The 12448-nt window shown below is 40.1% G+C and overlaps 3 protein-coding genes across 4 annotated transcripts in view; 1 reads left to right on the forward strand and 2 right to left on the reverse strand.

The window, feature by feature from the left end:
* The window catches only part of LOC111248159 (dihydrolipoyl dehydrogenase, mitochondrial), a 5921-nt gene extending 1496 nt beyond the window's left edge, over positions 1–4425 (reverse strand). Inside the window, exons 1-8 of the mRNA XM_022800006.2 lie at positions 4151–4425; positions 2828–2876; positions 2418–2563; positions 1996–2163; positions 1556–1750; positions 1061–1258; positions 683–946; positions 104–385 (exon numbers count right to left, since the gene is read on the reverse strand). Of these exons, the coding sequence (XP_022655741.1) occupies positions 104–385; positions 683–946; positions 1061–1258; positions 1556–1750; positions 1996–2163; positions 2418–2563; positions 2828–2876; positions 4151–4192 (1344 nt within the window). The 5' untranslated portion in view covers positions 4193–4425. The remainder of the gene's footprint in view (positions 1–103; positions 386–682; positions 947–1060; positions 1259–1555; positions 1751–1995; positions 2164–2417; positions 2564–2827; positions 2877–4150) is intronic.
* Positions 4426–4737: 312 nt separating this feature from the next.
* Positions 4738–8932, forward strand: Sod1 (Superoxide dismutase 1). Its single transcript, XM_022800007.2, has 4 exons — positions 4738–4898; positions 6869–7010; positions 7424–7560; positions 7882–8932. The coding sequence occupies exons 1-4, from the start codon at positions 4830–4832 to the stop codon at positions 7993–7995; spliced, it is 462 nt and encodes a 153-aa protein (XP_022655742.1). The 5' UTR covers positions 4738–4829; the 3' UTR covers positions 7996–8932.
* Positions 8933–9972: 1040 nt separating this feature from the next.
* jar (Myosin heavy chain 95F jaguar) overlaps positions 9973–12448 on the reverse strand; it is a 29821-nt gene continuing 27345 nt past the window's right edge. Inside the window, exons 2-5 of one of the 2 annotated variants that reach the window (XM_086983712.1) lie at positions 12144–12375; positions 11618–11860; positions 10900–11129; positions 9973–10453 (exon numbers count right to left, since the gene is read on the reverse strand). In XM_086983712.1, the coding sequence (XP_086839838.1) occupies positions 10367–10453; positions 10900–11129; positions 11618–11860; positions 12144–12375 (792 nt within the window). In that variant the 3' untranslated portion in view covers positions 9973–10366. Of the gene's footprint in view, positions 11130–11617; positions 11861–12143; positions 12376–12448 lie in introns of both variants that reach the window. The other variant, XM_022800003.2, reaches the window with a different exon arrangement.

Genomic DNA, 12448 nt, shown 5'->3' on the forward strand with positions numbered 1-12448 from the left:
ATAAAAAAACAATTGTGTTTCGATAACTATTATACAACAAAACTCAAAATACACGACATCAGCTTAATGGACTATTTTAATATTGCTATTGTTTTAAACTCACCCATCCAATCATATGAGCTCCAAGAATTCGGTCGGTCTTCTTGTCAGCGATAATCTTTACCAGACCGTCAGTTTCACCGTTGGTCTTGGCGCGCGAATTAGCCAGGAGTGGAAATTTGCCAACCTTATAAGTAATGCCTTCCGACTTCACTTGCTCTTCAGTCTTTCCCACCCAAGCGACCTCGGGGTGTGTGTAAATTACGCTCGGCACGCAATCATAGTCGATATGTGGCTTGATACCCGAAGCAATGTTCTCTACGCAGATAATGCCTTCATCCTCCGCCTGTAGTCGGAAGGGATCACGCAAAGAGTCACGAAACGCAACGGCAAAGTGAAAATAAGTGCAGTCATGCACAGAGCGTAAGGAGCTAAATTCTAAAGGAACTAAATTCTATTTTGTTGAGTGTCGTAGTAAACAGAATTTAGCGTACATTTTTTCTGAAGATACTTACTGGAAATAATTGCAATAAAACAAAAACCTAAAATAACGATACTTTACTGACGTGTACTTTCGATATCCCCAGCAACACTTGAGTATCGTTTTGAAGGAAGTTATTTATGGGTTCAGCCTAAAACACACCTTGTGAGCAAGCATTGGGCCCGGGATGCAATCACCGATAGCATAGATATTCGGAATGGTCGTTTGGAAAGACTTGTTCACTTCGATTCTTCCTTTCTGGTCTTTTTTAATTCCGAGCTCTTCAAGGCCAAGGTTTTCAGTATATGGCCTTCTGCCGACGCACACGAGAAGAGTATCGCACTGAATCTCTTCACTTTTCGTTGAATCTTTCGCTGACTGCAGCTGAACGGTAATATTGCCTCCACTTTTCTGAGCTCCCATTACCTGTGAAAACATAAATTGAAATGTGTTACAAACTATCTGCACCGCAGAGGCTGACACCACAGAGATTGCAGCAGATCGCAAGTGACACAGAAATGATGTTATTGTCGGAGTTACCTTTGTGTCAAGCTTGAATTTCATTCCTTGTTTGGCGAGGATTCGCTGGAAGTTTTTAGAAATCTCTCCATCAATTCCAACTCCACCTATACTCCCAAGGAACTCGACGGCGGTTACCTCGGATCCCAATCTTAACCATACCGACCCCAATTCTAAACCAATTACTCCGGCGCCAATTACCACCAGCTTCTCAGGGACCTAAAATGTCACCATCGAATAGGGTAATTTAGAGTAACTCTTGATTTTTTTTGTTTTTGCGAACGCACTCGTACTGATCTAAAAAACAGTTTATGCTCCTTCAAAAGGCTTCATTAATTTCGACATAATGAATGAAACCATCACCAATGAATTGACGAAAGTAGAGCAAATATACACCATTTCATTGAAAATGACAACTAATTAAACTGCAAATCTATAATGTTTCTGGTAGAATCATGTATAGGCAATAGGAAATATATATTAGGTAATACAGAGGTCAAAAGCAAAACTACTTACTTTGCTGAGAGAGAGCGCTCCCGTTGATGACACAATGGTTTCTTCGTCAATCTCGATGCCCGGGAATGGTGTAACCTCGGATCCCGTTGCGATCAAAATGTTCTTAGTTTTTATTGTTTCTGTTGATCCATCCGCCTTAAGAACGGTGACTTCGTTTGGGCTAGTGATTTTCCCGTGTCCTTCGAACCGAGAAACCTGCGAAAGATATTCGATTCGTGTACAGGTAAAGATCGGCACTAGTTACTTCAAATATAACATGTATCATTAATAAAAATCAAGCTCACCTAAGAAGTAGTAATAAGCTAAAAATATTATATGATCTTCACCTAATTTATATTTCCAATGATATGTTTAGAATAGTGTACATAGTAGGTAACGTAGCAAAGTTGTATTTGCTGAGAGTTCGGTCAAACACTACACTAGCATCATAATGACTTTACCTTATTTTGTTTGAAAAGATGAACAATTCCGCCAGTTAGGGCCGCCACAGCCTTGTTTTTCTGATCCATTAGATTTTTGAGGTTGAGTCGCACATTGTCGCACTCGATTCCTCGCGCAGCAAACTGGTGCAAGGCTTCATGGTACAGATGCGAGTTGTGTAGTAGAGCCTAAATGACGCATTACATTTTTTGTTGTAAAAGCTGAAAACCCTCAGCGTCGATGCCTTCCGCAGGTAATAATACCCACGCTAACTTTTTCACACTATTATAAACAAAACCAGAAATTGTGTTTACACATATAACCAGCATTGTTGTGCTTGTGAGCATGAGAATAGTATTATTAAGTACTTGACGGCGTTTGAAAATTCACGATGAAAATATTCACAAAGCGACAGTGTCGACTGTTTGAGCAAGTAACTTGCCTTCGAGGGGATGCAGCCAACATTGAGGCAGGTTCCCCCGAGGGTGACGTTTTTTTCGACACATGCTGTTTTTAGGCCGAGCTGTGCAGCCTTGACAGCAGCGACGTACCCACCCGGACCTGAACCAATTACTACCAGGTCGTGATCTTCTCAACCGGAGTTCAATGGCGAACGACACATGAAATCAAATCTAATACATTAAACTTTCCAGACAATCTTTTCAAACATGAGTTTACGTCCAGACTGGGTATTGTTAGTTTATTTCCTATTTATATTTATTTTATTTTGCAGCTTGTCTTGTCAAATAACAATTATAGTTATAATTGTCCGTTGTATTAAATGCTTTCTTTACTTTAAATGTGTTCTCTAGTACATTTAAATATTTAGCAGAATAATTTGCAGCCATTTACCGAGAGCAGCAGCGTATCCACGGTTCGAGAGAGTGGTGATAGCTATCCGCTGCAAAAAAACCAAATCTGTGTGTTAAAAACCAAAGTGTATACATGTTTTAGAAATCGGAATATCTTAAATACTGCGTTGCGGAACACGCAGTGAACAATCAAGGTATAAGTTGACAATGGCGATGACAACGAGAAAATATATTTCCATATAATCAAATCATTTAAGTACCTACTTAAATATTTTATTTAAATATAATAATGCTCGAAAAAATAGTAAAAAGTACGAGGGACATTTTTTGGAATTCTTAATAACCCTAATGTACCAAATTTACATAGGCACAGAAATTGGGCAATGCGCTGACTTTCTACCTATACTAGATCAGCCTGTATAATCAGCATATTATTAAAATAGCCTCACCATCAAAACGTTTTAAGTGAATCACAGAAACAGAATTGTGACCACTTTAAATCATTTTTGTCTACAAAAACAAATATTTTGCTTACTCACCAAATTTTACATTAAAAAATTGATTGAAAAAATTTATCGTCTACAGGGATTACGAAGAACTAAGCATACTTTCAATTTATAGATTATTAAGCGTATACTCAAATAATCAGTGTAGATGTGCTGATAGACAAATTTTTTGGTAATGATCAGAGTATTTTACGTGTCAATGTGACTGGTCAATTTAACTTTTGATTTTTCTAAAACTAAGGAAAGAAAACGGCATTTTCAAAGGCAAAACGGACACCCTAGCGCGAATGTTCGTATTCAGGTACGTAATTTTGCAACGCACACCATCAAAGACACCGCTAATTTTGAAATTAACTCTTCATAGCAAAAATATTACATGGTTGTCCACCTGCACTGAGAAATGGCCGCTTAAGAAACCACATGGCATTAAGATAATTGATACCATGAATATACTCTTCGACTATTTTACCTTACACATTGCAAGTCAAAACTGATGACTGAGGGTCTGTGGATTTGCAGACAATGACCGCAGCCTAACCTCTAAAAAACTCTGTAGCCAAATACATAAAAACATATTCAAATAACAAAATTACATATAATCTAAAGACTCGCACATGCTTCTCGCAGGCTTATTTCAATGCATTTACAACAACGTGATACACGTAACTACCAGTAATCATTGTTTGCCGTTCCTTCGTCTCTTGCTGGAAACGCATCTCGCGCGATAGTGGGGTGCGCGACAGGCCATTGGGGGTCACCCCGATCAATGTATTTAATAAACGAATGTTTCCATCTTACCTGACTTTGCCTGTCTGACTGGCAGACAAAGTCAGGCGAATTGACCCTGTATAACTCACCCGCACAGCAGGAGAGATGCATCTGAGGATAGCTGAATTCATTGTGGCAGATAACTGCTGGCTGACTGTATTCGGTGCACTGGCAAACACTTGAATCTCTTTTCTTCCTGTTCGAACACTCAGCGCAAAACGACTTGTACGGCTAACGCCGCAATCTTTACGTTACGGCTACTGCTGCTACTATTTCTGTTAATTCCTGCTCTCCTCTACTAGGAGAACACAGACAGACGATAGTTCGGCTGATTGATCGCAAGGTCGAGCTCTTTCGGCACTCGAAACCACTCATCGAGAGTCCGGTTCAAAACATCGCTTTAGCGCGCTGTCGGTCGCTGTTCGTCCACAAGAAAAATTAATTATTTTTCCTGAGCAGGCATATTTTCTTCTAATTTCTTCAAAAATCTTACGCAGAATCATCCAGTAGGTCGGTCGGTGGTTGGGGTCTGATAAAACATGTTACAGCCTGCCGAATTTACCATGTACCAGGCTGAAAATTGGGATTGTTTTGGCTGAGGACAGCGGACACATGCCCGCCAATAAGGATTGTCCCGTCCATCACGGCAGTCGACTAGTTGTTCTGCTCTTATTCTCTCCACTGTCGGACGCTGTGCTCTCACTAACCGGCCGCAAACTGTTTGCCCTACTTCATTTCGTCGCTCCAACGGCGGCTGATAACATCGCAATGGCAAAGCGTGCTGTCGCCGTTCTCAAGGCTGAGCCTGTTACTGGTGTCATTTGGTTCACGCAAGAGGTAGGCTTTAAACACTTTCGATTCTTCCTGTTTTATGAACATTATGATTGGTCGTCAGTAGTGCTCACGCTTATGAAGTGAGCAAAAAAAGGACTTTCTAGATGCAAAAGCTCTCCTAGATAATTAAAATACGCGAATCAACGACGTTAGTAATTAACAAGCTAATCGTCAGTTAGCAGTCGAATGTACGCGGTGCTTGGCGTATTTCGTTTGTCAATGGTAGGCGGCCGCGATGGCGGCGATGATGCCATATTCGTTGACCCGCTCGAATCGATTCGCAGAGATCCTGCCGCTTCATGATTGCCTTGTTTGATATACAAACGGTTATTCGCTTACTTTGATAGCTAACGCGCGAAACCTTTTTAGAACAGTTATGTTTATATGCTTAGTCTATTATGTCGCGCTGCATAAGGTTATGTGGTTCCACATATTCTCTCTATACAAAGCAGATAGCCGCTCTATACTAACTGTGACCTGACGTGTGCTTCTGCGCTGACCCCCAACTCTGCCACATTTCGACAATGACTTCGGAAGGAATGCTTAGTCACGATGGCGCGATTCATCTACAGACATGACTCTTTCTTTACTAATGCGTCGCTTAATTACCTGTTAATCAATAGCAAGGAAATAAAGAATAAAGTGTTATGTAAGTCATGTAAGCCTATATTTACATGACTAAATTTCTTTTTGCTTTGATTAAATAGAATACTATCTGTATTATATCCATCGGAGCAGGTCATTTTTAGGTCATACGCCGGGAGAATTGATCTAAAAGGCTCTAGATCAACTTCACTTGTGTTACAATATGATAACGAAAATTGTTTTTAGAATCCTATGATTGTATTAAATACCATCCTTCCTGCTGTTACTTACCAAAAAGTTGGAGGAATCGAATTCGAACGCCATCATAGATGGCGTTGTTTGGCTGAGATTTTACTATGCGAAGTAAGCCAGAATGAAAGAACGGCCTTGGGATTACTCGTAGGCGACAAGATACCGCGTGATATGCAACCAATAATACGGTCTTGGCGTTATTTGCCTTAGCAACAGCGGATAGTTGAGTTGTCAAGTGTTATTATCTGTTAGCGTGGGATGTGACTTGGCAGGTTAGGTAAATATAGACTTTGCGGGCAAGTATGATGTACTAAGTTTGATTAAGAGTAATCAAAGTGCGTAACAACGGTGTGTCGTTGTTGGATAAAATTAATATTGAGAGCAAGTATAAATATATTCGATTCTGAAGCGATGAAGGTCGTCATTTAGTAATTTCCTCGGTGGCGTTACTTCGTTATGTTCGTATGCAATATTTGTGCGAATTAAAGTAGATATGGGAAAGGCTGTTGCATGGTAAGAGACAATATTTTGGCATTCGCTTATCACTAGCCATCTATCGCTAGTCGACTGAGTAGCAAACAAGATAAGCAATCATCTTACACGAATATTTTGCATGTTAATCAATTGCTTATTGCTTTATTATGCTCATGCTTGAATATCAACGTGTTAATTATATTTAAAACAAAATTTACTCACGGAAGTTAATAAAGTTTAAGAGAGAAAGCAAAGGAAGTTAGAAAAGAAGGCACGGTTTACCGGACGTCGTATAAGCGATTACGAAACGGCAACGATATGCGAATACAACGAATACGTCATTTTATCGTCGATCGCGAACCAGGATAAAAATCCGACCATCATGAACGAAATATTAAAATTTGCGAGTTATTTTTTATGGAAATTTGCACTACCACAAGCCATCAGTGTTTATGCGCCCATCTTAACTTCTGTTGATTGCAGAGCTTCACATTTTCATCTTTGCGATAACTTCGTCCTGAAGTGACCAGTTAAAACAATCTAATATTGCATCGCACACTATTAGCTCTTACTATACGTGCTTCTGTCAATATTATGTTAATATCCGATACTTAAAAAACTAAGCGTTAATCTAAGATTCGCTTTCGATGCGACCACTGCAGGGTGAATCCGTAAAAGTGACTGGCGAGATCAATGGGCTAACTCCCGGTCAACATGGTTTCCACGTTCACGAGTTTGGAGACAACACGAATGGTTGCACATCCGCCGGACCTCACTTCAATCCGACCAAAAAGACTCACGGAGGTACCAAGGGGCCTTTTGTGGTGATAGAATAGTTCTTATTAAAATGAATTATGGGATTTGGAAGTAGCTATACTGCACGTTAGGTACCTGTGCGAAAAAGAGAACCAAGCCAGCCTGGTGGCATTCTGCTATGAATTTGAAACAAACATTAGTTTTTTCACTCATATTTGGAAATATATGTCATAGTGCATTATCAAAAAACGAAACGTATTTTCATAAGTTCGTTAGCATCTTAGTTACTACTAACGATTCATGCTGATCGAATGTTCCTGCAATCCCCAAGTCTTAGAGTGGAGCACGTGACATTACTTATATTAATTTGTGTTGGCAACTTGCAGTAAGTGCAGATAATACCGTCAACAATTTTAACGATATTGTTTCTTAATTAATTTTCTGTATTTCATAAATGACAGGTCCGTCCGACGAGGAGCGTCACGTCGGTGATCTAGGTAATGTGGTGGCTGATGCCAACGGTAGGGCTCTTGTTAATTTTACCGACAAGCTAATCGCCCTCGATAATGAGCACAATATCATCGGACGCTCACTCGTTGTTAGTATCCCTTTACTGATTTCGCGGTCTAAAAAGCATTCTATTATGATCATTACTTGCGCTCTCTGAACACTTATGCGTATGATACTACGCACCGTTAGTACGCTGAAAATAAGGAATACTATATATATATATATATATATATATATATATATGGGTATATTATTATACTGAGAATATGCTTATTCTCACAATCAATTGCTTATGACACGTAGTAGCTAAACTAATACGCAATTTTTCCATGAAGATTCACATTAGCAATACGTTTAAAGTCGAAAATTCTTTTGTTTTCCCTCAATCTATCGGTTTGCTATCGTATAGGTGCACGCCGATCCTGACGATCTCGGAAAGGGTGGACATGAGTTGTCCTCAAGCACTGGAAATGCTGGCGCACGGGTCGCCTGCGCCGTTATTGGCCGCGCTGCACCCTTGTGACTTTTTAAACCAGCTTTGTAAACAACCCCATACGCAATAGTAGTCAGGCCACCAACAATCATTTTCGATAGCTAGAAAATACGTACAGCAAGAGAAAGATGTTTCGTTCAGGGACAAGCCTCCAGTGTGCTCGAACATACGCCAGATGACTGAAATGCGGCTGCGTTGAAAGGATAGCTTTCGCAGATCGACCGAAATCAGGTGGACATAAAGAAAGCATAAACAAGAGAGAAGCTTACCAAATAAAATAAAAATTTTCCGGGCAGAAACTGCTGCACTGAACCGTTAGTATCAATGATAGCTGAACTCTCTATGCACGTTGTAGGACATTCTACTATGGAAGTAGTTATAGAGGAGCAGAGACCCTACAGAAATTATCGCGTGCATATACTTTCATCTATATAATATGGACAGACTACACAAAATATACACATACACACACAAAAGCTTAGTTAATTGAAGACCGGGTCGGCTGGTCTCTGCGTGCTGGGTACACAGGTACTGTACCGTAGAAAACCAATCGATGTTTAGAAGTTCGCAACCCTCTTCTCAAAATGGACGAATATTACAGGAAACCATTTCATATCAGTGTAGTTTCGTCCTTATTTAAACCTAAGCAACATCTATTATTCATACGCATGTTAACGGACAGATATGTATATACCCATATTGACGGATCTCGTCGATATGAAAAGGAATGGAAATCTATGTTGTTTACAACCAGGAGTTAACTCATTAGAACAACGATCGGTGATCGGCTACTTGGATCGCGTGGAAAAACACCACAGATCAGATGTTTATTCCATATGAATTGATTATTACTATCACTAATTGAATGGTTTTATTAAGATGGTTGCATATGCAGCTGAATAAACATGAGTATATGTACTGGTTTAGTAAGAATAAAGAGGAAGAGGTTAAATGTTGGCTTAAACAACCTTCACTGTCTTCAGCTTCAAATCGTTGAAAATATGAGTTACAGTAACGATCTACGAGTTTTAGCTCTTACGCCAGTATAGATCAGATCTGAGAGCAGTAAGTATGATCGAATAGGGAACGTAAGAGCCAAGCGCGGATATATAACATCAATGTCATGGAAATTATGCAATAGAATTTATGGATCATTTCCTACGTCGATTCAAGCCTGATTCAATACTATACCGGAAATCGCAGAGGTGAATGGAATTTCTGAGCATACGGGAGAGTAACATTAGCCAAACTGAATAAAGTGATGTCATACGGTTACGCTGGATTTGTTTAGTGCTGTGGACGACCATAAGTCAAGAATGTGAATATATTTTTCTTTTTTTTTTGGGTGCGATTCGTGATAATGAAGTTTTTGAGCAACCTTCACTAATCCCCGTACTTTTCGTATGTTGAGCGAACGCTCTGCCGTTTGAGCTACATCCCTGGCTCAGGCCTACGCTTGCTGACGGACAATTGGTACAGCGGCCTAAATGCAGATACGGAAAAATACATGCCAGGCTTGTGAGGTTTTTCTCCAAAGCCAAGTAATCTCCATATATGGACATATATGGAGATTACTTGGCTTTAAAGTCACAGTCGAATTTGTGCGGCATTCTTTCGTCTAGAAAAGACCCTCACCCGCTGAATGAAAGATCACTCTCTTGCGATGGCTTGAGCCTTGTTTCGCACGCAAATTATATGGGGGTACGAGCAATAAGCCTGTTTCGGTTGTCCTGAGTTATCAATTGTGACGAACCCCAGTATTATTGGTTTGGGGCCGGGGTTGTACGAACTGCCTTTGTTTGCAACTATCAGCTATCGTACCGTTTTGCTGGGAAAATACGTATCTGGTATTCCTGTGTAAAATATACCTGAAAATTAGTGATCGAACCTGGGTAAAATCGGAGTGTGCCGAAGCCGATGCATTCTCTGATGTATTTATATTTGTAGTGTGGTCTTTTAGACGAATACGATTATTTAGGCCAATTCTACATCAAAAACACAGTTAACTAATATACTCACAATGCAATACACATTTTCGATGCTTTTTTTGGAATTGCAGTTTATTGATGTTCTTAATGTTATTCTTTATAATTTTGTATTCTCGCATTAGGTGCCTAACGAAGATAGTTTTGTTTTTATTCGTTTGTTTGTCGTCATTTGCGTATTTATTAAAATTATTAAACGTGTGTAATAGCTAACCATTTTCTCAACTAACCCCTTTAAATACTGCTATTTAGGGATTAATCCTGTTGGTTGTCTTTTTGGTGTCTTTCCAGTTATAATCGTACGCTCGCATAATCTTGTTCGTAATTTGCCTACTGCTACTGGTATTCCCTTGGTTTTGCCAATATCTCCTAGCAGAAATCGCCGCAGAAGGTTTTCCCAGACACCAGTTTCATCTTCATGTTTTAATACTGGCACCACGGCTTGAAGGTGGCAGATAGGGTAATTGACCTCCCAGTGCGGACCATTCCTTGTTGAATTCCTCCTGCAAAAATACGAACATAAACCACAAATGGGGAAGATCACTTTCTTGCCCTATGAGGGTGACTAGTTGGGCCATAAGGTGCCACCCGGTTTTTAGTTCAAGCTTAAGTAATACAATACCGCGTAAAAGTGTATTTATTACCAACTAACGCATGAGTATTTCTCTAGGCGTATGTTTAAGCCAAGGTATGCTAATTCAGTGACGCCACCTTTGCAATTAAAAAAAAGCGTATCTAATACAAAAAAAAAATTGTTAAGAACGTAGTTTTGAATAGATGTCAACTATACAAGCAGAAAGAAAACGTAATAAAATAAGCAAAAACAACCATTTCATGTTACATCTATATGACCCTTTCGCTGGGTTAGGTTGAATAACTGCTCTACACTGTGCCCGAATATAGTCAGAAACTGCTTGTGGGTCCGACGATATCCAGCAGTAGCAGTTACCTCAAGGATTTCCGCTCCTTTCCTCCGAGCTAGCCCGGTCTCTTCGAGCTTGAGTTCGCACATCTGCATGTCATCTCGGCCGGCTAGAAGTAATAGCGCAGGCTTGCGAGGCGACACTTCGATCTGGCGGGCGATGAACTGACCGTCGAAATGCGCAAGCCATATTCCGGAGGCTCCAGAAGAGCCATCCCGTTTAAAAGGGATCTTGAAATATCTCTGACGTGGTGGCCCTAAGGATATATAAAGGAGGTGTTTTTAGTCAGGCTTTATTGTGTCTGTGCATCGCAGTGGGTCATAGTAGGACCCTATTATCTTACGCCACAAACACAATAGAAAAAATTTAAGTACACTTTATAGATGCTGTCAGACATTTTTTACGTATCTCTTGAGGATGCGTGTTGCTTTGGATATTTCGACTTGAAAGTTAATCTTCGTACCTATATAAACTTCATGTATGGATACTTACGAAAAACAATTATTAAAACGTAGTAAATACCAAACGGATGATTCCAAGGACTTGTTCACATGGTACTAATAGCTAAAGGCATTAAAAATAAAAATGAAATGATAAAAAAAATGAGCGGTAAAATAATAAACTGTCAATCTACGGTGGACTTAAACTTGTTCATTAATTTTGCTAAATTTGTACCTAGCCGACTTCTTTTAATGGATAATTTGCTTTAAATGGTAGTTAAATATAAAAAAAGAACAGTTTTACCGGATTCTGGTTGGCAGGAGAAGCCCGAAGGTTCAACAGTCGGCAGTCTGTAAGCTTCATCCTCTGCGGCTTCAGAACCTTTCTTAGTGTAACGACTTTTCCACGCATGGTAGACCTTCAGACGGCGATAAAACTCTTCACGACAGGCTACGAGCAACTCAAGATCGCAGGAGGTATTGATGACGTCACGCAGTTCCGAATACTTCCATTTGGATAAGTCATATTTGCCAGTCGGCGCTGTTTCTGTTATAAAGTATTAGCGAGATAAGCTGTTATCGCTATATGCTACAAATTAAGGCTCTACGTAGAATCTAGCCTAATGTTCACGTCCGACTATCTTTTTGGCTACCGTTCATTTGAGTACAGGTTGCAGGCAAGTCCGTGGTCATACACAAAGAACTAGATTTACTAGTTTGGTCCCCTTAGTATGTAACAAATAGCAAGTTCGGAGTCGGAAATAAATTTAGCACTTTTATTTCATATTCGTTGATAAACGTGTTATGTTCCAAATAACAGCGTCACCCACCTCTTCCCGTGGATCCTATGCTAGAAGGCGGACTCTGATCTTCGACAATGGAGTTACTCTCTTGAGCAAGTCGCATAGCCAATTCACGATCTCTTCGTTCCTGCTCGAGCTTCCTTTGCAGTTCCTGGACTCTTTCCTCCTGGATTTCGCGGTCGGCTTTGGCGGCCGCCACCCTTGAGGCCTCCGCTTGAGCATACGCCTCTTCCTCACGCCGGCGTCGTTCAATTTCAGCCTATTGAAAAAACAGAATTATCATGTCGAAAGAAAACTTCAGCGAACAGGTCTCTTCCGCGGACCAAGGAATG

The sequence above is a fragment of the Varroa destructor genome, unplaced genomic scaffold (genome assembly GCF_002443255.2).
Source record: "Varroa destructor unplaced genomic scaffold, Vdes_3.0 BEIS01000003.1, whole genome shotgun sequence".
Classification (NCBI taxonomy): Eukaryota; Metazoa; Arthropoda; class Arachnida; order Mesostigmata; family Varroidae; genus Varroa; species Varroa destructor.

Excerpts from the sequence above, each read along its gene's own strand:
- Sod1 (XM_022800007.2), top strand. The coding sequence starts at position 4,830 with ATGGCAAAGCGTGCTGTCGCCGTTCTCAAGGCTGAGCCTGTTACTGGT. Across the intron at positions 4,899-6,868 it reads TCATTTGGTTCACGCAAGAG|GGTGAATCCGTAAAAGTGAC; the intron begins GTAGGCTTTAAA and ends CGACCACTGCAG. Across the intron at positions 7,561-7,881 it reads TCATCGGACGCTCACTCGTT|GTGCACGCCGATCCTGACGA; the intron begins GTTAGTATCCCT and ends GCTATCGTATAG.